This window comes from Strix aluco, chromosome 5, assembly GCF_031877795.1.
Source record: "Strix aluco isolate bStrAlu1 chromosome 5, bStrAlu1.hap1, whole genome shotgun sequence".
Classification (NCBI taxonomy): Eukaryota; Metazoa; Chordata; class Aves; order Strigiformes; family Strigidae; genus Strix; species Strix aluco.
In genome coordinates this window covers 81,548,601-81,575,831 of record NC_133935.1, presented here as the reverse complement: position 1 = coordinate 81,575,831, position 27,231 = coordinate 81,548,601, and the positions used below count along the sequence as shown (strand labels likewise).

At 42.8% G+C, this 27,231-nt stretch overlaps 2 protein-coding genes across 11 annotated transcripts in view; one reads left to right on the top strand and one right to left on the bottom strand.

The window, feature by feature from the left end:
* Window positions 1-252: 252 nt before the first annotated feature.
* Window positions 253-19,986, top strand: PRPF18 (pre-mRNA processing factor 18). Of its 6 annotated transcripts, none has more exons than XM_074827970.1 (12): window positions 253-345; window positions 1,288-1,365; window positions 1,438-1,515; window positions 1,641-1,667; window positions 4,445-4,549; window positions 6,903-7,016; window positions 8,795-8,941; window positions 10,660-10,728; window positions 11,778-11,918; window positions 12,403-12,474; window positions 15,432-15,587; window positions 19,305-19,986. In XM_074827970.1, the coding sequence occupies exons 5-12, from the start codon at window positions 4,529-4,531 to the stop codon at window positions 19,383-19,385; spliced, it is 801 nt and encodes a 266-aa protein (XP_074684071.1). In that variant the 5' UTR covers window positions 253-345; window positions 1,288-1,365; window positions 1,438-1,515; window positions 1,641-1,667; window positions 4,445-4,528; the 3' UTR covers window positions 19,386-19,986. The 6 variants fall into 6 exon arrangements, 5 of the variants coding, with proteins under 5 accessions (XP_074684071.1, XP_074684069.1, XP_074684067.1 ...); XR_012623670.1 differs by lacking the exon at window positions 1,288-1,365 and adding an exon at window positions 16,400-16,479 and having other exon boundaries at window positions 256-345; XM_074827968.1 differs by lacking the exon at window positions 1,641-1,667.
* A 3,542-nt stretch (window positions 19,987-23,528) lies between these two features.
* Window positions 23,529-27,231, bottom strand: part of FRMD4A (FERM domain containing 4A) — a 287,750-nt gene continuing 284,047 nt past the window's right edge. For all 5 annotated transcript variants that reach the window (XM_074827964.1, XM_074827963.1, XM_074827962.1 and 2 more), the window contains one exon: window positions 23,529-27,212. In XM_074827964.1, the coding sequence (XP_074684065.1) occupies window positions 27,110-27,212 (103 nt within the window). In that variant the 3' untranslated portion in view covers window positions 23,529-27,109. The remainder of the gene's footprint in view (window positions 27,213-27,231) is intronic.

Here is a 27,231-nt window from a genome sequence, read left to right as displayed (position 1 = left end):
CTTGTTACTTGGGAGAAGAGACTGACATCCACGATGCCATCCCTGGGCCCAGTGACCAGCCCCACGCATCCCCGGGCAGCTGAGCCCTCACAGTTCAGCCTGTGCACACTCTGTCGCCACTGTCGCCCCCTATGGTCACCATCTCCATCGCTCCTCCCAGCCACCAGGGGGCGCTGTGAGGGAGCGCGGCCTCGCGACCCGGCTGCCGGCGCGGGCGTCCGGAAGTGACGCCATTGTTTTGCTCCGCTACTTCCGGCGGCGGCAGTGGCTGAGGGCGCCATGGACATCCTGAAGCGGGAGATCAGCCGGAAACGGCAGCAGCTGGAGGAGAAGGAGCTCGTAGGGGTGAGGGTGGCCGGGATGGGGCCCAGGAGTCCCCCTGGGCGGGGGGGAGCGGCCTAAGGCGGAGGCTCGGGGCGGGGGCGGCCCGGGATGGGTCCGGCGAAGGGGAGAGGAAGCGGCCTGGGACAGGGGCTCGGGAAAGGGGATCCGGAGCTGCCCGAGGTGGGGTTTGGGGGGGGGTGGGGGATCGTCCAGGATTGGGAAAGAGGAGCAGGAGTGGCCCAGGATGGGATTAGGGAAGGACTCCAGAGGAGTTTGGGCTTGGGGGCACTGGAAAATTGGGGGTGCAGAAGCAGGGCCTTGCTATGCGCCTTTGGGAGTTGGCTTAGTTATTTGTTTCAGGCACTGAGGAATGAGAGAAATCTGTGCGGCCTTTGGTGAGCGATCTGTGGTTCCTTTTCCTCAGCCCTGCTGTGTTCTGTTCATAGTCATAGTAGGGTTACAGAGGGCTGTGTGTGTGCTGAGTGTGTTTGCTTAAAAACACCCATAGTAAAGCAGAGTGCTTTCGTGGATGTCTGAGTTTTGATTTTGGCGTTAGTGGTTGAAGTGGGGAGCTGTGATCAGAGGATGTTGGTGGTCAGGCCAACAAAGTATGAAGAAAGAAGTAATAGTATTTATCAGGGGAAATGGTTCAGGGTGACCACAGCTGCCAGCTGTTATGTGTGTGGAAGGTCTTATCAAACATGTTTCTACATAGGTGCACCAAGCAAGCTTACAAAATGCTCTGATTTAGTGTAAAATAGCATGTTTTGTATGATTTATTTAAACAACTTTTCTGTACTCCAACCTGGACCTTGTGTACATCTGAATTGAAGCTTTATGCTAACGAGTACCATGGCCTTACATGAAAAAGAACATGTTTTTTTAAAGTGCTGGTGAACACAATGTACTTTTAAGTCTGCTTATACATATATGCTGCAAAGTTACTCTATTGCTGATTTTCAGAGGTGCTTCCAACTAGTTCCCTTTACAGGACAATGTAGCCATCTCTATGCAAGGATGTAGCTGAATTCACCAAATCAAGTAAGGAAGTTTGAGCCATTTTTGCCCAAGTATGTGAAACTGTAAACTCTTAACAGTTTTCCTCTCTTTTAGGGAAGTAAGAAATATTTTAAACGCAGTGAGTTAGCTAAAAAAGAAGAAGAGGCCTACTTTCAGAGATGCGGCTACAAGGTATGGTAATTGTTCTGCCAGGAATGTGTATGCTTACTTTGAAGTCTACATTTTATTATCAACAGTATAAATGTTGTTAATGATAATTGTTGTTCTTTGTTCAATCTGTTAATGTTATACATTAGCCTGTAAATGAGAAGCCACCTGGAGAGGTATGAATTTCCAAACCCATTTTCAATGCAGGAAAAGATATGCATGATATACAGCTACTTACGTTTGTGTTATGGTTTGGCTTTTATTTCTTTTATTTAATTTTTTGTGGAAAGCATGAAGTGGCTTGGGGTCGAAGCTTGTCTTTCTTTTTAAATTGTGCTGTTAGGCATGAACACTGGATCTGATATAGCCACCTCCCCACCTCCCCCCCATCGGAAAAAAAATTGATATATTTGGATAATTTTAGATTGATAAAAATTGATAAATTTGGATAATTTTCGTGGTCTTGTCAAAATGTCCAAAAGAAATCAGTATAGCGTGGGCGCATATTAAAAATATCTGCCAACTTTCATACTGTATGTATTTGTATTTGGTTTTTGGCCATCGACCACCCAGCATTGAAAGAGTGCAACAACAGCATTTGTTTTCTTGCTGGCAAAATGTCAGAAAACAATTGGTAGCGAGGAGCGCATTTTGAAACAAATGAGTGATCTGGAAGGCTTTGTTTGCCTTGTAACAGTGTCAGAGAAATAGTTTACTGAAATGGAAAGAATGTTGTTTTCTCTTACTAGTGTGTGCGTCTGCCTGCCTGCCTGATTGTATGTGTACGGGACGGGGTATGCATTCCCTTGTGGAAGATAGAGGCTCGTAATCTTGTTTGCTGTTACTGGACACAAATAGGAGCTTGTGTTTTCAACTGAACTTTACCCAGTTAGTGACTTATTCTGAAACCTTGATCTGTTTATAGGATATTTGAACATCAATGCCAAACGATTCTCGGAACATGCAGCATATAATCATGAGAAAGTGTTCTGTGAATCCAGTCGCTCTTCCAAGTGGAAATGACCATGTGATGCTCTTTGAGCATTAGCTTGAGTTCTTCAGAACCTTACATGGTGGTTAAATTGCCGTTATCTGTGCTGCTGCTGTTCTGGTTTGAAATGTAATCCTGAAAACGGTTTTAAAATAAGTTGCTTTGTTAAATTTAGTACCTTTTTAGAGCCTCCCAGATTTCTGCATTTGATCTTTACTGTGTTAATGAGATGTAGAATATAGACTGATTTCTTTTTAAATTCAGGTGTGTGTTTGCTTTGCTTAGACTTAATAAGTTGTAATAATTTGACTTGCTTGAAAAAGAAAGCACTGAAACTAAAGTAACTGTGGTAAAGATTTCGCTTGTAACTTGGAGTCATGCTGACAGAATGGATCAAATCCTTTCCCCCAATGCTGCTGTCTCTTTATGATTTCAAGAATGTTTTGTAAGTTAAAATTTGTATGTATCCTTCTGCCATGGGAGTGTATTTCTTTATATATATTTACACAGTTCTTCCATATTTTCTGTCCTTGTCAATTCCCCCTTTCCTGCATTGATGGAAGTTTTATTTTTCCCCTCCCTTTATGTGTTAAGTGCTGATGTCCTTCCCTTGCTTGTTCCAAACACCTGTGGTTGTAGGATTGATTTCTGTGTTTGCTAGTATAGCATTGAATATAGATTTATGGCTGAATCCTGTAGCTGGAGCCACTGGGGTGGATTCTTACATCCACATGGAGTCATACTGACATGTGAATGCAAGACTGGCACATTGACCTGAAAGAATAGAAAAGCTTCTTTCAAAAAATCGGTCTAGTACATTCATGCAACTGATCAACCCGAATACAGACTGGAAATGACAATGTACTGCCTGTGCATGGAGCATGCTACAGGGTGCTGTAGGATTAAGTGGAGCGTTTCCCTTTTAGAAACTACGGAAAGGAAATAAATTCTAATAAGGAATCTAGGAAAAAACAAGATGTGAGTACTGGAAATGTTTCCTTATTACAGGAATATTACCAACAACCATCTGCTCATGCTGTCAGAAGTGTCAAATTTGAGCTTATAAAGGGAACTGTAGTTAACATGACTGCTGTCTCAAAGTTACTTTGATCAGAGTTGGTTTGCATTATTAAAATATTGAGTAATGAAGGAGGAAAGCTCTGTTTGATTCAGGGACCCTCTTTTAGGTTAAGAGGAGTTGTTAATGAGATCCTATCCCTGTGAGGAGTTGTAGGTATCTTTTTTTTTTTTTTTAACCTGCAAGAAACAATGGCAAGCTTGTTAGAAAGATGTGTTACTTTTAACAAGCACCTCTCAAAACCCAACAGAAGCTATGGATCACTGCTAATTGTACTCAGCTCACTGAAGCTGTAGATAAAAAAATATTTTAAGCTGACACTGCCACCGAAAGAAGCAGCCCCACTCTCTCCCTGCCCTTGGGTTTTCATTTCTGCCCTTGTGTCCGTGTATGTGCTATGCCTGGTGAGCTGGATGAGGAGGTTAAATGGGCTGGGAAAAGTACCTGTCTTTCTGTTTGCCAGATTATTTTCTGTTTGAATGATTTCCCCCATCTGGTTCATCACATAGCAATGCAAATGCTTTTGCATTGGTAAGGAGGATAGAGCAGGGACAGGAATCAACGGGCAGAGGGGTGGATTTGCTATTTTTGGCACCAGTGCTGATATCTGCCTGCTAAAGTGATTGCCAAACTTTAGCAATTGTCCTTTCCCTTAGCTGTTGAGACTGCTTCCTGCCACATGCAGAACTGTTAGTTAAATACTGGTACTTTTAAAAGCTTTTATTGTTCTGTGAAATTCAATTCTAGACAATAAAAGCTACAAAACTAAAAATTTATATTGTCATATTATAATCTGTGTTCTAGAGTTCCTGTGTTTTTACACTGCTGGCAAGATACAGGTTTATTTCCATGGGCACATTAGTAATTATGTCTGTTAAATGTAGGTACAACAGCAAGAGGAGGAGGAGAAACCACTGACTTCATCAAATCCAGTGCTGGAACTCGAACTGGCAGAAGAAAAGTTACCAATGACCCTTTCCAGACAGGAGGTAAAAGCTGTCTTCATCAACAGACTACTTAAGTTTACAGCAAATGCATCTGAAATTTTTTGTTAGGGCAATTTTTTCCAGTGAACTGTATTTTCTGTGGCAGTTTGTATTAAATAATAAGCCTCCATTTTTACAGTCAGCAATTAGTGATCATCTTTGCTCATCAAGGATCTGCTGTCCAATTGAATGCATAGGGAGGTACAGATGGGTAGAGCTTCTTTGTCATACGGATTTGCACAGATGCTCTATAACATTTTACAGCTCTTTCAGATGACTTCTAAAGTAGTACCCTGATTCTTGGATAATGCTGAAGGTGGCGTGCTGACTTCTTCCAAGATCTTTTCCCTCAGCTTCTTTTCTTTGTAGCTCATTGCTCTGAACCCAAATTTAGAAACTTAAGTTTTATAAGTTCACTTTGACTTCTAGAAGAAAAAATCCTGAAGCCAGAGCAGCTGATGTGTTCTTTGTCCTTTCTGAGGATAAAAATACCTATGTGAGTGTGAGTTCACAAACAGATCTATACCTCAAAACAGAAGAGAAGCAAGAAGTTCAGAATCATAGAATAAATTCTAATCTTGGAAATACTGACATTCACAGCTGAGATCATCCAGGGATGTCACATGTCCCCTTAATTTTGCAAGATACTTACTGTTTTTTACAGCGAGTGTATCACAGGACTTGTAATGTGGGCTGCTGGTTTTGTGTTTGGTTTGAGGTTTGGTCTGTATGTCCCGTGTCATGTCTCCCTGCTGTGGATCTACTTGGGCTCGTGTTTTCGTTGAGGTTTAGGTGTTGCTGTGCCAGCACTCTAGCCACCCCTGGTTTTGTGATACATTTGCAAGTCAAATGCTTGCCAACACACATCAGGATGCTTGAACTGAATAAACGAATGAATGAATGTCTCAATTCATTTAGTTTCTTCTTGTCCAGCCACTCTGTTGGTATAATGAAGTGATGGCATGGAATGAAGTGTAAATCTTTCTCTTGATCACCAAAGTATTGCATGGTGATTCATAGCTCAATAAGCCTATTGCCTGGTACACTAAATGATTAATGGTAAGTATAAAGAAATTTAGAAACAATGCATGAGATAAGGAATCTGGGGGTTCTAATTGACAAGCAACTGAACATGAGCCAGCAGTGTGCCCAGGTGGCCAAGAAAGCCAACGGCATCCTGGCTTGTATTAGAAATAGTGTGACCAGCAGAAGAGCACCCCCTGTGCTCTGCACTGGTGAGGCCACACCTGGAGTATTGTGTCCAGTTTTGGGCACCTCAATATGAGAGAGATATCGAGATGCTGGAGCAAGTGCAGAGGAGGGCAACGAAGCTGGTGAAGGGCCTGGAGAATAAATCCTATGAGGAGAGATTGAAGGAGCTGGGACTGTTTAGTGTGAGGAGGAGAAGGCTGAGGGGAGACCTCACCACTCTCTACACCTACCTGAAAGGACACTGTAGAGAGGTTGGTGCTGGTCTCTTCTCACAGGTGATTAGTGACAGAACAAGGGGGAACGGCTTTCAACTCCCACAGGGGAGGTTCAGACTGGACATTAGGAAAAAATGTTTCACAGAAAGAGTGGTCAGACAGTGGAATAGGCTGCCCAGGGAGGTGGTGGAGTCACCATCCCTGGATGTGTTTGAGGGCCATTTGGATGAGATGTTGGGGGTATGGTGTAGGGGAGAACTTTGTAGAGTAGGGCTGATGGTTGGACTTGATGATCCCAAGGGTCTCTTTCAACTCAAGTGATTCTGTGAATCTGGAGAATAAAGTTCAGTTTTTGGCTCTGCCCATGACTGCAAATCAGTCAAGGGAAGAGGATGTTATACCTTGCTTATATCTAGTTTTAAAGTAACTATCACATTAGATTATGGGACTTAATATTTGCCAAAGCTTAAGGATGAGAATTCTCAGCAAATCAGTCTTGCAGATGTGCTGGGACAACCTGCAGCCTAGGAGGGAGTATTTTTACTGCACTGGACAGGTAGGTGAGAGAGATTATCGTCAAGTTCCTTTCTGATTTTTGAAAACAGTTTTTAAGCTTTGCCAGAGGGATGATTTTTGTGTATCTGCTTGAGCAAGTCAGAGCAGGAAGAAGTTAAGGTATACTAAACATCTTGGGATTTTATGCAAAATTTAGATCGGTGCTGTTTGGAATGACCTTTCACTGAAATACCGTGGGAATTTTATATTTAGATTGTAAAGTGTCTGAAACATTTTTCTACTGCTTAAAATACTGCTATTTCCTCTCCAGTCCAGCTCAGCTTGTTATTCTAAGCAAAGTAAATAAATGTGTCCTGGATTTTATTTTGCTTCCTTTATGAGTTTGCGTAAGGGAATGCTTTGATTCTTTTCAGGTTATCAGGAGGTTACGAGAGAGAGGTGAGCCGATCAGACTCTTTGGAGAAACAGATTATGACGCATTTCAACGTCTGAGGAAGATAGAAATTCTTGCACCTGAAGTGAACAAGGTAACACTGGCTAGCTATTAGTTACTTATTTGTGGTGGGATAACCAGTGAGGAGCCCTATGAAAGTGACTGCAAATCAGTTGCTGTAACTGTTAATTTTCAGGAGGGAGGGGTAGTACAGAGCAGAGGGAAATACCTGCTCTGTCTCATTGCCTGAGAAAGTATGTTAAATGTCATAGTTTTGTGCACAATTACAATTCCTTATGTTAGACAGTGCAACCCTGGAAACCTTCTAGGCCCTTTTCACTTAACAAGGGGCCTCCAGGTGTCACTAATACCCCAGCCTGTGCTGTCATCTGCTTTGTAACCGGCACAGAAGACAGTCCTTTACTGTTCAAACTAGCCTGTGATTATACACATCTCTGAGAAGGTACAGGTATGTGAGAGGAGGACTGCATCCTGTCTTTCTGGTATGTAAATATTTTTTCAAATTCCTTGGCTCCAGAGTTATAACTTGTTACGGAAACTTCATTTTCCCCCCCTTACCTTTAAAGTAACCATCGATTCCAAAAATGACTAAAAGATGTATAGTTAACTGATTTATTCCTTTTGTCTTAGGAATTGATCAGTTAAGTGTGGAGATGCAGTTGGAGTTTGTTTTGCATTCACTGTTAACCAAATTTGCAGCCCAGCTAAGACAGTGACAATTTGGATTTTCTTCCCTAATTCGTGGCAAACTGAATTATTTGAAATGGCTTTGCTGGGACTGCTCAGAAAAGGAAAGCCTTTGCCTGTTCAAGTCTTTTAAAAAAAGATAAACGTATCTGAAGGTTTAAAAAAAAAAAAAATTCTGCTAGTGAAAGCTTTCTCCTTCAGTGACTTCGACAGTAGTGGGAGTATTAGCAAATAGTGAGCTCATAAATAGGATTGTGTTGGATTTTTGTGTTACATGTTCCGGTCACTCTTGTTGTCACATGCTGCTTAAAATGTAGATAGTCACTATGACCAGTTTGTGGTTCAGACATTTTTAGACTACTAAATGATTAATAGAAACGGTCCAGACAGTCAAGTCTGATGAAAGAGGGGAAATAACTATGCATAAGTATTCCCAGTGGAGTGGCTGAATTTATCTTAGGGTAAGAAATGTCATACTCCTTTGTAGAGCTTTGTATTTTATGTCTCAAGATAAGAATGCAAGTCCTCTAGCTGTGACTAAGCCGAGTTTCTTGTTCTGTTTAAAAGCAGCTCTTAACTTTATATCTATGGTTTGAAACGGATTCTGATTTTTTTTTTTAATCACTTATTCTAGAGTAGGGGGTTTTAAACACTTAATCTGTATAAACCATTCTGCTATGTTTAAATCATTGGTAATAAAGGGAAACTACATAAATATTTTATGTGATAGTACTGAAGGAGTGAACATTCCTTACTTACAGCTTTTTTCAGGGCATATGTGAAGACTTGTAGAGATGATGATGGTTGTGGTCTGTTTTCTGTTTTGGGGTGGTTCAGTGCACTGCTTGGAGAAAACGTCTTGAAGAAAGTCCTAGAAGTTGATTCAGTCCTCCATGCTTTTCTGGTGAAAACATGGTAAAGAGTATTTTTCATAGGTATGAACATTGCAGAAGTTCATGCACCTGCTTTTTCTTAAGTGCTGAAGCAATCCAGAAACTGTTCTTTGTATTCAGTTTAAATTCAGACAACAAAGCTAAACCCTTATGCATGTTTTACAGAATTTGGCTTTTCTTAAACAGAAGTTGGATGGTCACAGTGATAGTACTGAACTGCTTTTATTTACTTGAGTTTTTTTGTAAATTAGTAATTTCTTATCTTTTCTAGGGCCTGAGAAATGACCTGAAGGCTGCTTTGGATAAGATTGACCAGCAGTACCTGAATGAAATTGTAGGCGGCCAAGAAGCAGGAGACGATGACTCACAGAATGACTTGAAAGTCCATGAGGAGAATACTACTATTGAAGAATTAGAAGTATGTGATGGGTAGATTTTAAGTAAGGGATTTTAAATGTAGTATATTGTTGTGAGAAAGCTTCAGGACTGTCCAGGCAAAGTTATCTTGTTTTCAACATCTGACTTAGGCATTCTGAAGTATGCTCTGTTAGGAAATTTAGGTTTCTAAGCCTTGAGTTGCACCGTAGGTGTCTACAGTAGACATGAAAATTCAAGAGGTCTTTGTTTACAACACTTCATCAAAAAGGGGGCAGGAGTTCCCCGCAGAGAAAGTGATACAGTTCAGATTCCCTCTGCAAGGAGTTTGGAAGTAGAGTATTTAATAAAAATACATTACCTGGTCATAAATTCTAAAGCCTTTCCATGTGTATTTGAGAGGATAATAAGCTTAGTACCAATGAATTTTCCCTATGCAAGAAAGATGGACTCTGAAAAATAGACACTCAGAAAGAATGTTTGATATAAAAACATCCAGGACAAAAAAAGAAGTGGACATCAGAAGTAGATAGATCACAGGAAATAGAAGAAATGCAGAGATGATGTGTCCCAGAAACTTCAGTGCAAATGGCTACTGTGTTCTGACAGAATACCATGGTATTTGCGTAAATGAGCGAAGAATGAGTGCCGTGACATGCATTCAGGACCTGGTATTTTAGGGTAATGTTTTGAAAAGCACATTAACTTGAGCTGAAGACTTCTACCCTTAATCTTCAAAACTATTTGCTGGAGTTAATCTTCATAACATCCCTCCAAAAGAATTAATCTGATTTATAACTGAAAGCTTAAGTGAATACATCATTATTAGGAGATGGTCTTTGATTTTTTTTTTTTTTTTTTTTTTTTTTTTTGTTAGGGTATCAGGGGTTCTGGTTGAAAATAACTGTAGTGCCAGAATGGACATCAGTTGTAATGGGGCTGCATTTTATCAATCTGTTCTCAAAATACTCCCTTTTTGGGGTAGTAGGGCAGGCTTGGTTTGAGCCATGAAAGTAATCTTTTTCTGAAAAGTTTGAAGACACTGCAGTCTTAATTTTATGCTACTTTAACTGCATTCCCTTGAGCATAAAGGGTTACACTGAATTGGGTTCCAAATCTAGGAGATTTTTTTAAAATAAAACTCACTTTGCAAATGTGAGGATGATAGAAATACTTTATAAGTCCAACTATACCTACTGGAAAATGTTTCTAAAAATTGCTGCTAGTATTAACAGCTTTTGAGGTTTCGGCAGGAAGCTGGAGTATTAGAGCATGCTGCTGGGGGTTTTTTGGTGTTTTTGTGTTGTGTTTGAGGTGTTTTTTTTTTTTAGATTTGTTCTCTCAATTTCACAGTTAGAATTAAATGAAATGGTAAAAAGCCCCAGTACGTCAGAGAATTGAAATAGGTTAATTGATGGCTTTGGGGATCTCAAAAAATGCAGTGCACCCGCAGTTCCCCTTAGTACAGTGCTGTCAGACAGCTGCTGATTATGCCAATAGTTTAGTAGTTCATGAATGAAAAATTACTGTTGCATTGACTTTTCAGAAATAATCATATTGACTTTTTGCCTTAAATGTTTTTAATAGATTAATGAATCTTAGTAGCATATATAGCTGTTTGACTCCATTTCCTAACTAGTGTTTGGGATTACTGGTGCAGTTTATTACAGTTTGTGATGCAGTGACTCATGCTCTGCTGTGGTGGTGGTGGCAAACTTCTAGACAATGTAAAAATAATTGCCTTTTCTTCTTCTGTTCTAGGCTTTGGGAGAATCCTTAGGACGGGGTGATGATCACTACGATATGGACATCATAACGAAGTTCTTGAAGGTAACAAACTCTAATAGATTAATTGTTCTGTAGCTGTGTCATATTTTTTACTATCATGCAGGTACATTTTGTGAATAGAAGGGATGGTTTCAGCTGCTTGGAGAGGGAAAACTCACATGTTATGCTTAAGACGTGGGTTTTTTTAAATGCTTGGCGCTCCACAGCCTCGATTAGTCACAATAGTGACTTCTAGACCTGGGCAAGAGCTGTGGAGAGAGCAGCGTTCTTCAAAATCTGGTCCTGCTTTTCCAGACAAAATAAATATGGTTTTGATTTCCGTATGATAATTGAGGCAGTTGTACGTAGTCGCTTCTGTGTACTACTGTGGCATAAAAAACTTCTGGGGAGTCCCTGCCTCCCTTCCCCAGGAACAGTGCAAGCTGAAATGAAATGTCATCAGGTACTGTTATGTGAAATCAGAGAATTTTAAAGGAAGTCCACTGGCTTTGCTAAGGAAACAGGTTCAAGTGGATAGTAGGAAATTGTTTCCTTGTTTCCTGGCAAGAAGCCTGTATTGCCTCTCATTTGAGTCAGCTGGTTCCTGTGTAACTGTTGTGATGATCAGAAGTCACAGCAAGAGCTGAAGCTTTCATTTGGGTATATAAGATACATTGGCATTTTAATATAGTTTGGGCTGGGCAATCAAGGAAAGCTCAAAATTGTTTTCCAGGTAGAGAGAAGGTACATTTGACATGTTTTCCTTCTGATGTGTTGAATTTTCATTGTGATCTTCACCATTCCTTAGGCTCTTTCACAAAAATTGCCCTGAAACATCAGTATCTTCTACTGAGGAACACTGTTGTTTCCTTGGGGGTTTTTTGTACACACCTTTCAATACATGCTGCCCCCTTGCCCGCATGTTTTTATGATGGGAGGGTTGTTCTTATCTGTCCTTGCCCATCCTTCTGAAAGAGGCTTCTTGCCTTCTTAAGTCACATTTCTCAAAAAACCTCATTTTGCCTTGGTGGCTTAAACTGCTGCTCCCAAATGTTTTGCCGAAGAAGTCACTAGATGGCACTATCACATAAATTTACTTGTTCCTTGTACAGTTTCTTCTTGGAGTTTGGGCTAAGGAGCTGAATGCCAGAGAAGACTATGTGAAGCGGGGAGTACAGGGGAAGCTGAACAGTGCCACTCAAAAGCAGACAGAATCGTACCTGAGGCCACTCTTCAGAAAACTTCGGAAAAGGGTGAATTGTTTTCTGATGTCATTATCCTGTCAGGCTCACTTTAACTTCTGCTTTCAAAGTACCCAGTAGTTAGTGCCCTTTCCTAAGGTAATGTTATTTTCACTGAAGAAGAGAGGATGACTTGGTCAGGGTTTCTGTGTTGAGAGCCTATAACTCCCAGTTCTGACCTTTTTATCTTGACCAGTGAATTCTTCTGCCTCCCTGTTGCTTTTCCAGGTGTTGCTGTATTATCACCTGTTCACTGGGTTGAAAACATGGTAGAGAATTGGGATTGTGTTTTGCACTTTGCCACTAGCTACTAGGTGTAACCACTTCAGATCCTTCATCTAAATAACAAAGATGTTTTCCTTTGTTAAAGTCCTCAAGCTAGGGTAGGTGCTGAACTTTGAGTAAATGCTGAGTAGGATGATTTTCCTGAGCTGCTATTCTGAAGTAAAGGTTTCTTTTTTTTTTTCCCCCCCTCTTCTCTTCTCTTCTCCTGTAGACACTTCCTGCAGACATCAAAGAATCAATAACGGATATTATTAAATTCATGTTGCAAAGAGAATATGTGAAGGTATGTTTGTTTGCACTCTTCTGGCATGTTCAGGCTGTCTGATTCTAATAGATTGAGTTTATTACTTCAATGTTTCCCATTTTGCATTTTGAAGATACATAGCTGGAAGTACACACAACGTATATTCTAAAATGAAAAATGGCTATTAAAGGTTAGGCTCCAGGTACTGTTTGATCCGCAGCCTGTCAGAAGATCTCTTGAGATTGGTGAGACTGCAGACTTTTGCAAACACGAGGGGAATTTTTCTCAGAGATACTTATATTAAGTTGCAGAGGAATCCTGTGTGGGAAACCTGATATTGTAAGGTTAAATGAAGGTATTGAATTAATAGTAATAGGGTGTTGATTAATTAATTAGGAATTAATTGAGGTGAACTGAGTTACTGAATATGAGACACTCTTCCTTTTCTTCGGTATGCTCACATTAGCTGGCCTGGTAAGGTTGAGGTAAGTTCATGAAAATTTTTTTGGACAAAGTCTGCTCACTGGAGGAGGCAGAAGTACTTTGGCACACAAGATCAAAGGCAGTGTTAGGTTTTGTTTGTAGCTGCTTTCAGAAGTGAAACTCAAATACCGATAGCATTTGCTTAAGCAACTTGTGTATGCAGAGGAAATTGAGCTGTGTTTTGCCTTTAAATTTCTAGTATTTCTTCTTATTCTTATGAGGACTTGGGATAATTTGTCGAGTAAGCAAGCGAACCTGCTTTTCTTATTGAAAAAACTTTAGACGGCCTAAGGCAAGTTTAATCCAAATCATTTGACAGTAGAACTAAAAGCGTGGGATTTTTGATAGTAGGGTTTTGTTTTGGGGCATTTTTTTTCTTTTGGTCATCATCATTATGCTGAAATTCCCTTCCCGATGCCTTCCCGAACAAAGCAGTGAGTGTGCGGGAATGTGGTCTTATCTCATGGGTTAGTCAGCTGTGCTCCTCTCTCCAGGAGGTGCTTGGCTTTATGTAAACTTCACGGACTGGTTTGAGGGGGGGGTTGAGTACACACTTGGAACTTCTGGGTTTTTCTTAAAATTAGGCTAATGAGCCTTGTGCTTTTAAAGATACTCATATCCTATTCCATTTTGCTTCCTAAGAGACTTTTCTCTTTCTGCCTGCTGTTGTCTTCTGTGCTTTTTTGCTTTGTACAGCCTAGTGAATGCTGTCAGCCACAAATTCTGACTGCTTTGTTAGATGAAATGGTCAAAAGATTTTAATTTTGGAATGAACATGTGACAGTAGGCAAATGCCAGAATGCAAGTTGTCCACTCAACCTTAATTAACCCTGTTGTGACAGTCCGGGAAGGGTCTTTAATTGCATGTTCACATGCTGTGTTTCATCACAGAACTATATTCTAGTCAGCAAGTAGATATTTGACTAAGACTGTTCAGATTCTGCCTCACGTAGGTGAAGATTAAGTCCCTTCTTCTGGTTCACTCAGCTCTGTCGGCAACCCCCTGCCTTGTTCATTATTCACCTCTCAAATTGCTCAGCACCAGTTGGGAAGAAACTACACCCACTGGTCATGATTGCCACTTCTTATTGTTTAGTCTCTAAGTGGGAGATGATAAATGAACTCGGTTTATCAGTGAGCCTTGTAGCTGCTCGCTGACAGTGGTGAAATGTCCTGCTCCAAGTCCTCATTGAAGCTGTTTCTGTAATTGCATGTACGTGTCTGTTCCCCTCGCTTCCTGGTTCTCAGTTGTCATGCTTTTTTTTAAGCTCTGTACTTCTCTTCCTTTCTGTCTTAATTTCTATTCATTTTCCCTTTCAAGTTTTATCCCTGTTTTTCCTCAGGGATGTTGTCTGGTACAGCTTTATGTTAAGAAATGGGATCTGCTATCTGGACTGGGAAATTTCATATTCATTTACTGCTGCTACTGTACTGCTCTGTTTGTAAACATTGTTACAAATGTGCTTATTTAACCCAGTTCTGTAGAGAGCTGGTTCTCAGCCTCATTGGAAGCTCACTTCTCCCCCTGAGAAGGCTCCCTGGTCTAGTCTGTAACCAAAACAGCAAGGGTTGTAGAGGGGATTACAGCTTAAAAGCTTATGGGAACCTGAGAAGGCTGTGTTGAAAGTAGTCCCAGAAAACTTAGTTTTAATCAATATTAGACTGCCTTATGCAGTGCTTTCTTTCATTACCCTATAGGTAAAATCCATAGTCAGAATCACAGAATCATTCAGGTTGTAAAAGACTTTGGGATCATCGAGTCCAACCATCAGCCTGACTCTGCAAAGTTCTCCCCTACACCATATCCCCCAGCATCACATCCAAATGACCCTTAAACACGTCCAGGGATGGTGAATCCACCCCCTCCCTGGGCAGCCTATTCCACTGTCTGACCACTCTTTCTGTGAAACATTTTTTCCTAATGTCCAGTCTGAACCTCCCCTATTGGAGTTTAAAGCCATTCCCCCTTGTTCTGTCACTAATCACCTGTGAGAAGAGACCAGCACCAACCTCTCTACAATGTCCTTTCAGGTAGGTGTAGAGAGTGGTGAGGTCTCCCCTCAGCCTTCTCCTCCTCACACTAAACAGTCCCAGCTCCTTCAATCGCTCCTCATAAGATCTGTTCTCCAGGCCCTTCACCAGCTTCGTTGCCCTCCTCTGCACTCGCTCCAGCACCTTGGTATCTCTCTCGTATTGAGGTGCCCAAAACTGGACACAATACTCCAGGTGTGGCCTCACCAGTGCAGAGCACAGGGGGACTATCACCTCCCCACTTCTGCTGGTCACACTATTTCTAATACAAGCCAGGATGCTTGTCCTTGCTTCCCTCAGAGTTCAGCAGAAACAGTAATCACATTAGGAAGGTGTGTTGTAAAATTGGTTAATATTGTGCAATGAAACCCGATTCAGAGAGGCTGGAATATGAGGTGGTGTTGTATCTCGCAATGAAAAAATGCTCTGCTTTCTGATGCCCTTTGTGTTTTGCTAAGTGTGTGTGCACTGTACTCCTTCAGGCAAACGATGCCTATCTTCAGATGGCTATTGGAAACGCTCCCTGGCCCATCGGTGTCACTATGGTTGGCATCCACGCTCGAACGGGTCGTGAGAAGATTTTTTCTAAGCACGTAGCCCACGTTCTCAACGATGAAACTCAAAGGAAGTATATTCAGGTAACGTTAGTTTGGGAAATCCAACAGATTTGCTTTTGAAGTCAGGGGATCTTTGAGAAATACTGGTTTCGCAGTTACTGGTGATGTAAAAAGGTCCTAGAAATGGACAGTTGCCTTAGTTTGGATCAAGCTCATCCTGGACCTGAAGGCTTTTCAGTGCTGGGCTAGGAACAATCTGATGGATTTTTCTGCATCTTAACTATTGTGGTCCTGTATGAACACCAAAGTAGCTGTGAAGACATGCTTTATTCCTCTTGAGTTCCTTCACTGCTTAACTCATGGTTTTAACAACATGCATGAAATTTTGTAATGTGAAATGCGCTCCTTCTGTCTGTTTCTGCAACTAGATAAATGCATTCATTTTTCAAACATGTTTAACGGTGTGGGCTCAAAATTCCAGGTTTAGTTCCTCCTGTGCATATTCATACTCATGTTGTGAACTTTTGGTTGTGGAATTAGTAGCAGTGGTGGTTTTCTTTGACCTTTCAGCATAGTGGGTGGACGGGTCTGAGGAAACAAGTCTTCTCTCCTTGTATTGTTAAATGTATTTGCCTCTTGCCTTTTGCAGTTTCATTGAGATAAAGACCTTCTGGCTTAACTCTGAAGCCTCCAGAGCAGCATCATGGAGCTCAGAGCTTCTGGCAGAGGAGGTTTATGTAAATGTCTTCCTGCTGCAGCAGAAGGACTCCTATTGCTTTTCAACCTCTGCAGATGTCTGCAAGCAGATTGCTTGCAAAATGCAACTTCCTCTTCTAAATTGAGTCTCTTTATCGGGGCTACAAATATAACCTTTGGTTTCTCTTCAACTGTAGTTTTTAATGTCATAACCTGAGAAAATATCATCGTGAAGTCAGAGGGAGCTCCAGACACTTACAGAGCCAACAAATCAAAGGTGAAAACTGGCATGTGGATTATGCATCCTTAGAGCCAGGCTCCAGTTAGTGTAATACTTGCTTGGAAGTATTTAATGGATGAAATAGCTTATGTTAAACTAAATTTTGTTATTAGTCTGTGTTAAAAAAGTGATTTGGACTCTGAAGGAAGATTGATGTGGGCCTCAGCATGGCCATAATGCTCTTTCTCCAATTCTGGTGAATAATTGGCCGATGTGTCCAGTTGCCACTCTTCTGGCAGAAAGATCTCTACTCTGTAGTATTGCTTGCTCTCTTAACATACCTTGTGGAAGATGCATTGTATATCAGATGGTTCTCAAACCTTTCCTTCACCACGGACCCCCTTTAAATACCTTTTGTGGCTGCTGTGGTGGTTTGACCTTGGCTAAATGCCAGGTACCCACCAAGTTGCTCTATCACTTCCCCCCCCTTTCCCCTTTTTTGTCTCAAGAGGGGAAAGAAAATAAGATAGGAAAAAAAAAAAACCCAACCCTTGTGGGTAAAACAAAAGCAGTTTTAATATAAACAAAGCGAAGCAAAGGTCCACGCACGGAAGCAAAAAAAAAAAAGAAAACAGATTTATTCTCTACTTCCCATGAACAGGCGATGTCGGGCCTTCTCAGGAAGCAGGGCTCTGATACCCGTAGTGGTTGCCTCGGAGGACCAAGGGTGACCCCACCCCCTTCCTCCTTTCTCCCAGCTTTATACTGAGCAGACGTCATATGGTATGGAATATCCCTTTGGTCAGTTCGGGTCAGCTGTCCTGGTTGTGTCCCCTCCCAAGATCTTGCCCACCCCGTCCCACTGTGGGGGGGGAAATGTCAGAAAGAGCCTTGGTGCTGTGTAAGCACTACTCAGCAGTAGCCACAACACCAGTGTGCTATCAACACCCTGCCAGCTCCAACATAAAACACAGCACCATGAGGGCTGCTACAGGGGAAAACCAATTCCGGCTCAGCCAGACCCAGTACAGCTGCGGACCACCAAGACTTAATTCAAGATTTAAAGCACTAGACTGCATCAGATATTTATTTTGATTTTCTCATGAAGGGTCTTCAAATTTGGAGAGAAGGGGAAATAAGTTAATCTGTTATTGCACACACTCCTATTATAATATCTTTATAGCAATGATTCCATATGAATTTAAAATAATAGTATCAACACTCTTCTTGCTCAAATGGCCCATTTTATGGTATTTTGATGTCTTAATTCCCAATTTGGTGCCAACTTTTACATTAAAATTTGATGAAAAGTTATTACAATTCTTCTTACCTCCCCCCTTGTTTGTCTGTGTTCAGTCACCATATATTTTTGTTTACGAGTCCAGGGCTACCACTTGGAGGAACAGACTTCAGCCCTGTTGTGTCCCTAAAGAGGGCCATTGGGTTAAGAAAGTGTCTTTAGCAGAAAAACTGCCTAGTTAAAGTGAGTCCCACCAACTGTACTAGCACCAAATATACTAGTGCGTCAGGGCAGGCAGGGGGAGGCGGCGGGGGGGCTCGAGTATGAGAGGAGCATTGAGGGGAGGGGGCTGTGGGAAAAGGAGATGCGGTGCTTGCCGTGGGACAGACCGAATGTTTCTGGGCTGGATGTTCCCCGCCCCTGCTTTAAGCCTTTGTGGACCCCCCGTGATGACATCGCGGCCCCGTAGGGGTCCATGGACCACAGGTTGAGAACTGCTGCTGTATATGAATTCCCTGGTTTGTCCTTTCTCTGCTTCTGAGGCTACATCTGTTGGTCAAAGAAATCTCTGTGTTCATCTTCCCACTGTGAATTTCGTATCTGTGCTTCTGAATTACACAACTTACTGAAGTGCCAAGACAAAGTTGGCTTTAAACATGTATGTTCTCTGTGCTGGCTGTAAATAGCAGGTCTTAGCTAGTCTGGTTCAAACTGGAGCACGGAATATTATCTGTGCACCAGCAGTTACATCAAGCTAACATACTTCTGATTTACAACGAACCTGGGATCGTAACATCCCAAACAAGGAGTCATTATGGTGCCAGGACATATTTTCCTGCACTGGCCTGCATTGAAAAGGCCAAAGCATCCTCTGTTGAATCATTTTTCCCTTCTTCCCCTTCCCTTCTTTTCTGCCTTCCATGATGAGTATCTAATGACAGGCACATAACTGCCATCTTAGACTACAATGTCACTTCTAAATTATACTACCACCACAGCAGTTTTCTTTCTTTTTTTAGACTTTTATGCATGACTCGAAAGAAAATAATCACAGGATTTCTGTCATGTTGGATTTTGGCAATTGATGCCTTGAAAGAACTGAAAAGTTTAGATTCTGCCTTTCTTCTTGATTATTTCAGTTTGTCTCCATGGTGTACGTCAGGTGTGGTGCCATCATGGGAAGGAATGGCATCTCTCCTCCAAGAAAATTGTTCAGTTCTTGTAGCTGTGCAGCTTGTTTTGATGTCAGAAATTGCTTTTTGTTCTATAAAATAACTTTTAATATTCAGGTTTCTTTTAAATATCTTTTCTGGTGATAGTATTGTTTTCTCCCACAGTGATGAAGAGGGATTAAAGCATTACTGTGATCCTTCGCTATGTATCTGTCATGGAGGACTGAATCTGTGGTCACTTTGGTTATGCCACAGACTCCTCTAATATTGGAGATAACTTGTCACTTTGCAGCAGAAAGGTTCATAAAACTTAAAAACTGGAAAAACAACCAAATTAAAAAAACAACCCCAAAATAGCAGCTGTTTGTCTTGAATTCTTCTTGTTAAGCTTAAAAAGACTGCAGACTGTTAAGTTTGTTTGACAGCTGCAGTTTTTATTACAGAATTGTCCTTGTTTTGTTAATTCCTAGGGGCTGAAGAGGCTCATGACCATTTGCCAGAAGCACTTCCCAACAGACCCATCGAAATGTGTGGAGTACAACGCTTTATGAGGCTCTGCAGTGTCCAAGGCGTGACTCATATTTTGATCTCCAAGACTCAGAGAGGATTGAAGAGACGGAGTTTGTGGTTAAACACCAACAGGAACCTAGGGTGGGCTTTGTGAAAAAGCATCAAGCAGCAGATTTTCTACAGCTTCCTTTTTACAAGCCCCGTTTATTTAGATTTCTTTTTAAATCTATGCTTTATGCTGAGCACATACAAGATGCAGCAGAGGGTCTTTTTTTTTTTTTAAAGGGATTATGACCAGGACAAGGACCAGGGGACAGTGAACATGACCCTTGCTTTTATTTCAGTTTGATATTCAGGCAAGCATACAGACTGAACTGTTTCCCATATCTTAGAGTTCTAGGTGAGACTCAGCCCTGCAAGGAGCATATGTGGAGCTTTTTTGGCTGCTTTCCCATTGGAGACCGATGTGGGGAGATGATTAGAGAGAAGCAGTTGAATCTGAATCTTGGTTATTTCTGTAAATATGAAGACTTTATTGGCTAATCTTTCATGTGGTATTTATCAGGAGAGAAAAAAAAAAAGTTTATATATGTTTCAGCTGAAAAATACAGCCAGCCTCAGTGCAGAGTTTTTGATCTTGAATGCATCTGATTTGGCTTTTTTTTTTTTGGTAACAACACTTTTAATATAAGCCTTTGGGGCTTGGGGGAAGTAATCTTATGGCTCTTGAGACTTTCAAATCCCATTCTTATACATCTGGAGAAAATTTCAGTCTGCTGGGCATTGCAGAGAAAATAATTAGGACCTCCCATGACCATGAACAGTATTTCTAGCAGCCACAAATCTTTACCATTGTGTGTCTTGACTGGGAATGGTGAGGGAACGCACAGAAATGATGATGTGTAATTCTGCTTAAACAGTGAAATATTGAAACTTTCTTAGTGGTGCAGGTTCAAAGTCTTAGGCTGAAATAACGTGCTTTTTTTTAATTACAAGAACAGTGGTACCTCTGCAACAGTATTAAACTGGTCCTTCTCTTAAGGAGACCTTTCTAGGACCCACGGTGAAGCTCAAAACAAATCACTGACCGTTGCAGTGGCTGCTAATAACTGCCTCTACCCACACCTGTGAGAATCCAGACCTCGCATCTGTCTGGCCCCGCAGATCCAGTAGAGCTGATGCAGAGCCCACTCCTCTGCCTCTGGAGAGGCCCCTTCTGTGCAGTCAGTGGAGAGGGGAGGGTCTGGTCCTGGCTGCTGGGGGTTGGATTCGGGCAGGTATTTGAATCTGGTATTCCGTGACCACCCCTGTGAGGCAGCAGGTCTTGTGATACTTCTGATGCCTGTGGGCATCCTGGACTTGTAACCATCGAGCTGCTGCTGCGGTAGGCCTGGTACACGTTTCCTGAAGAAATGGGTCAATATTCCAGTGTATTGTTTGTCCAAGTCCTCACCTCGACTGGAAGTGTGGGGCAGGAACTGGTCCCCTCTTCTGAAGGAGTTGCCTGTCTCCCATGGGTATTGCCCCATGGCACAGTGAGACATGCTGGGGGGGATTTGTGCTGGCAGTGGGTTTGGAGGAGTGTCCTCAGGAACTTCAGGTTCTCCTGGAGACTCTCCAGATTCTGAAGTGCCTCTTGGGACACAGGAGTTTTTCAGTCTGGAGTGTCTGACCCCAGAGAAGATGTCAAGAGCTTAAACAGTTTAGAAGTAATAAAAATGAGGCTGATGAGACCTAACCAGTGCTCAGGGAGGGGCCTTTGGGGAATAGATGGGGATTTGCGGGGAGAAGCTGGGCAGATGTCAAGAGCGTGGAAGAGTTTCATTAACAGTGGTGTCTGCTGATTTTTTTGCAGTGCTCTATAGAGATATTCTTTGGAGCCGTTATTACAACAGGAAACATTTATTTATAACACTGCAACTTTATCCCTCTCCCCACCGAGATGATTTCCTGAGCTGTTTCTAAATCTTAGTCCTGACCTTGGTTTTGTACTCTTAAATAATTGAGGGACAATATTGCCCCTCGTTCAGAAGAGCTATAATTTCCCTGGAAAGTGATGCAAGTGAGTAGCCAGGGGATGGCTTCAGGAGCATTGTAATGTCTGCTTTAGAGGGAGCTGGAGTCTTTAGGGCATCTGTAATAGTATTAGATAGATTTTTCCCTCCTGCTTTAGAGCTAATTATTGAGGCGAGTTTAATGGTACCCTGAGTACTGGTTTGAGTGGGGATGCGCTTCCTGTAGGGATGTGAATTTGGGGTTGGAATGTTTTAGTCTGATCAGGTTTTAAAGAATGTAATTTAAGCAATGTGCCTCCTTGCTGACAGTCCCTGAAATACAGCCGCCTTGCTTGAATGAATCCCATGACGGAAGAACTTTATCCCCTTGCAATTCGTGGAATGGTGCTGCACGAGGAACCGAGCAGCACTTTCTCACGGCATATCTGTGTAAGAGTTTCCAGCTGTCCGGCACGTGAGAGCTGACTTCGGTCCTCGGGGGGATCGCGAGGCGGGGGGACACTGTTACGGCAGCTGCTTCTCATCAGGGGTTTGAGGCTGTTTGCAGCTGGATGGCCCCAAATTACAGCTACCAGACCATGATCAAATAGTTAATAATGCCTTTTAGCCAAAAAAAAATCCGAAACCCACCCGAGTCCAGTTTAGGGACGAGTGGGTGTGGCGCAGCTGTCATGCTGCTTGACAGTTTTTGTGGGGAGGGTATGTTTCAGTTTAGCGATTTAGACTTTTCCCTCTGGGCTTCTCCAGATGTTTATTTCTGATAATTCTTGCGTTAGGCAGAAATAACTCCACGGAATCCAAAGACTTGTAGCCTTAGGATGAAGTCATGCGTTCACTGTAGTGATGTCTGGAGTGTTTTTTGGACTTTGGTTCCCCTGGTTGTTGGAGCCCCTGACCCCTTCCCTTCCCCAAGGGGCTGTGTGAGGTGGTACTCTCAGAGTCTGTGATACCTGCTTTGTGTCGGTGTTATCATGCCTGATGGTAGTTAAATGCTTTTAATTCCTTATTTGCTATTTGTCTATACTGCTGGAAAGGCTCTTAGGGTAGATGTATGTGGGGTCAATTTATTTTGATTGAGGAACTGGGTTCCTCTTCTGCTCGCTGCCATAGAATCTCCGTTATAGATCCAGCCTTGCCCAAAAACTGAACCTGGTAGAGATGTAAATGGCTTCACTTCTGGGGGAGGGGAGCACCCCAGCTCCTGGACCTGGGGGATGAGGACACGACATGGTGCCCTTGAAGAGGGCTGGCGCAAGGGTGTTGGTGCTGGTATCAAATCTGGAGCAGGCTGTCGTGAAAGCTGCTCCTGATGTGTTGCAGAGCTTCGAGGAGGTGCCTGCGGCAGTGTCGGAGCTCCTGGCGATAAATCTGAGCCCAAGTCCTAGAGTTTGGGGGATTCTGAAAAATGTAATCGTCGTTTTGTCCCATCCCAAACCCTTTTGGGGATTTCTTACGGCTGTCCCCCAGGCAGCGATGCTGGGGGGTGGGGTGGCCTCCTGGCTCTGGGGTGTGCCACTGGTGGCTCCCCGGGGCGCAGGGGGGATCGGGTGGATGATACAAGAGATGCTGGGGTGGAAAGGAGCTCCCTGGACAGTGGGAATAAATGGAAGGGATGGGAAGCCACTGCGCTGGGCGCCTAGAAGTGGGGACAGCTCCCAGGTGAAGCGTGTGGCTGTTTAAAACTGCCGCCGTTTTGGAGGGGGTGCTGGGTGGCTGCAGGGGTCACCCCTGCCCATGGAGCGGGAAACGGCAGCGTTTGGTGGCATCCCTAAACCCTGCGGGGCCGGGCAAGTGAGCCTTAATTGTAGGTATGTGCAATTCAAGGCACGTGCATTGGAAGTAAATGCTGTTTTCGCGACCGTTTCCTACCGCGGTGGGAGGTCACCCACGCGGTTTCTCCCTGCCCGAGAGCCCTGAGCCCCCGCACCTCGTGCCTGAGAGAACCGGCGCTGGAGCAAGCCGGGATCTGCTGAGCACGAGCGCTGAATCCCGGGGGATCTCTGAAGGACGGGGCTTTTCGGGGGGAATGCCCAGCGTTTCCTGCAGTTGGGTCCCCTGACAGCGACGGCGTGGGTCCCTCCCGGCACCCCTGGCCAGCTGTGCCCACATCTGGACCCAGTGTCTCGCCACAGTAACGCCCTGCGCCCTCCTGAAAAGACCACTGCGAGGTTTCATTTTGAAAATGCTTTAATAAGGAAGTGTTGACAACACCGTTTTGCAAAATGTAAAGGTAACTATACAAATTCTTAATACAAAAAGAATAAATTAAAAGCAGATCTTTTTTAATTCTGCAACTTTTTCTACAACATACATATTTTTTCCTTGATTACAGTTGAACAGAATCCAGTAAAATCATCTTCCATGCTCTAAAGTCAATTTCAGGAGAGACCTAATTTTTTTTCTTCCTTTTTTTTTTCTTTTTTTTAAACTAGAGAGTCCATTTTACACAACTTGTAATAAAACTATTGACATTAATATATATGTAAAACTTTACATCTAGTTAACTAAGCAGTAACTGGTCATCTGATAGCACCTGAATGGGGATCGGCTATGCCTGAAACTAAAACTAATACAGAGTGAAAACAAATTGGACTGTTTCAACATTTTCAACACTCAACTGCATATAATATCATTTAAAAATAAACCCTGCCTCCCAGCACGGCCCGGTGCATCGCCCGTACACCCGGCTCCTGGCTAAACAGAGGGAGCGTCAGACATGTAGACTAAGAACGCAATTGTGGCTTTATGTCAGATGGAGCCTTGAAAAATAAAAAAGTAAAGGAGGGGTTAAGTTGGTAGTCAAGTGCTTGTATATAATAGCTATGTATATACCCCTCCGCGTTATACTTAAATATGTTAATCTCATATGATTAACATTTTATGTACATTTGTGTTTAATTGAATTGAGCTAAACAGTAAAACCTGTTTTACTTAATCTGTCTTTACTACCAGACTGGCTGCTCACGTGTGCCTTGATTGCAAAACAGAAAAGCAGAACACAAAGCAAAACTCAATCCGTTTCTAGAAAGCTTTTTCTCTACTCCAGCCTGTTTGCAATTCAGGCTAACCATTTATCTTTTTTTTTTTTTTTTTTTTCCCCCCCTAATTTCAGGGCTGCCACCTTTTAACCTTTGCTGCAAAACTGCAGATCTGGTCTTGGAGGAATTAATGTTTCTTCCTGTAGTGCCCAGAGGCCTCATAGTGCCGCTGTTGTTGAATTCTTTTTAATTAAAAGAAGGTACACAGAAAAAAAACCAACCCAAAACCACTTACCAGGGAAATTAAAAAGAAAACAGACAGTTGCTCAGAGCCCCTAAAAATCCGTGGGCTAAATTACTTGCTGCTGCTTAATTTGGTCCTTATTTAATCCTTTCACTTTAGCTACTGAATCTTATCAGTAAAATCAGTACTATCTCTTATCCAGCTAAAAATCCAATTAGGAGCTTGAAATAATTCCCATGTTAAAGACCCCAAAGCACAAAGAGATGGTGAGAACCACATTGTGCACATCCAGATCAAGGGTGCAATCTCACCGCTGTCTGTCCTTCCAGAGGCTTCGATGACTGCTGCAGGGGGTTGTACTCCTGCGGTGATCCTTTGGGGAGGGCCAGAAGCACGAGGTTTGCATGGCTACCTTTAAAACCCCCTCGCCAGTGTCAAAAAGTATGCTGCTTTTTTTTTTTTTTTTTTTTTCCAGAGGGATAATTCATTTATGCTTCATGTGTGGACATGAAGGCGTTTCCTTCCTGGCTCTGCCATGGATTTCCCTGGACAGGTAACAGCCTTTCTGCCCATCGCTGTCCTCCCCCCTGCACGGCCACCCCCTCTGCCTTGCAGTGACACGAGGCAGCAGCACAGCGGGCAAGCGCGGAGAACCGAAGCACTCGTATGTGTTGCAAAAAGGTATTCGCATGAGCCGCTTGCATTCATTTTTAGAAACCCCATCATCTTTCCAAGCCGAATTACGAAGAACCCATTCTCTTTTAAAGCCTGGAATGCAGTTTTCCAGCAATCTTAATTCCAAAAGGTGTGGCAGCCCCCCAAGTTGCGGTGTTTAATTTTAAACGTTTCGCCCTACTTTGTCTGGTAGACGCTATTGTTATTCCTGGAACACACACACGCACACACACTCGCACTTTTTTCCTTTTTTTTCTTAAACTAAAGCTAACTTCAGTTTCTGCTTTTCACAAAGTAACCCCCTCCAGCCGTTTCTTTTAATGCCTTTCCCATAGGAAATCATCGTTTGCACGCACAAACGGGGGAAGGCTGAGTACCTCCCCCCATCTAGTGGCAATAAAAACAGCATAGCACCGCAATGAAGACTAGATGTGCCAGCTTCAACATCCACCTAGATTGTGCACTTGTTCGTTACAAAAGTGTCTTTGAGGCCTTTTAAAGTTCCATGGCTTGACATGTATAAAGCATTGCTCAAAAGTATGTGTAAACTTGCAGCTCCTTCCGTGACTCTCTCGTACGATTCCTTTTGGTATCAGCAGGCAGCTCTCGCTTGTGTCCAACACCTACTTGAGTTGCTTCTCCTTCTTGTGGTGGCTTCTTGCAATGGGAAAATTTGCCTCATCTGCTGGTTGTTCAACCCCGCTGCGCAGCCTTTCTGTTTCCCGACAGACCGGTTCTCCCACACAGCTTACGCTGGTGACGAGCCCTTTGCTACACTGGTGCTAACGAAGGGAAGATGAGTGGAACAGATATGTTAATGCAGCTTTACCTGTCAATTAGATTGCGATGTGCTTTCCCTTTGATTTCACCTTAATGCTTTGTGCAGAAATCGATTAGAATTTATTGGCTGTATCTGTTTGAGAAAGGTTTTTTTGGCAATTTTTATCTTCATCAGAGTATGAAAAACCAACCAACACAACCCCAACCTCTGTATGTATTGGTGTGCAACCTCTGCCAGCCACAGAGATGCTGTGAGTAGCAGTACTTGCCTCTGCTTTAGATAATGCCTTTGTAAACCTTGTTTGTCCAGTTTAATAGTAGCTTGTAGACAGCGATGCCGTGATACCAGCCCAGACCTCCAGTGTCTTCAGCACATTGGGTTATTTTACTTGCGCGTAGGTGGGCTCAAAGCTAAGAAGGAAATGCCATTTTACAGGAGGTGGTCGTGTCTGCCATTGAGTTAAATGAGAGAGATGTTCTTGTAGCTAGAACTTGCTGAGCAAACTCATCCTGCCGATGTTGGTGTGGTGATCTTTGGCAGCGCAGATCTGATGGCGAGGCTCTGACACATCTTTGAAGTGACGGGGTTTTACTGTTTCATAACAAATGCACTTTCAGGATTATTTCTGAGCCTCTGTCCCATTTTTACCCCCCTTCCCTCCCCCCTTTAAACTAATTCTCTGTTGGCTTCAGATCGCAGGTCATGGAAATCTTACTGCTGTTACATGCCACACAACAGTAAGATTTGCTGTAAGCCTTGAAGGGCTTCCATCGTTTCAAAGGAAAATCGATTTTGAAATTGCCAGCTGACTATTAAGGTGGCTGCTGCTCTGCACCCGCTGCCCCGTGGGCTGTGGGAGGAACACGCACCGGTCTGGCAGTGGGACGCGCTGCGGCCGTCGCGGTGGATGTCTCGGGGCCGGTGTTCTGTAAATGTCATCTTGAATTGCATCGTGAGAAAAGTGCTTAGAGTTGAAGCTGGTGCTGGGTGACAGTGCATCTGGGTAAGGCAAATGAGAGGCAGTGAGGTGATCTCAGAATGGCATTGATGTGATTCACTTGAGGTCAGGGGTTCACACTAGAGTCCCAGGCTTGGCTTTTTCCTGCCCATACCACTGGACATCTGCTAATTCTGGATAGAGGGGAGAATCCAGGAAACAGCTATCGTTGTAGGTCCTGCAGGAGAAAGGAAACT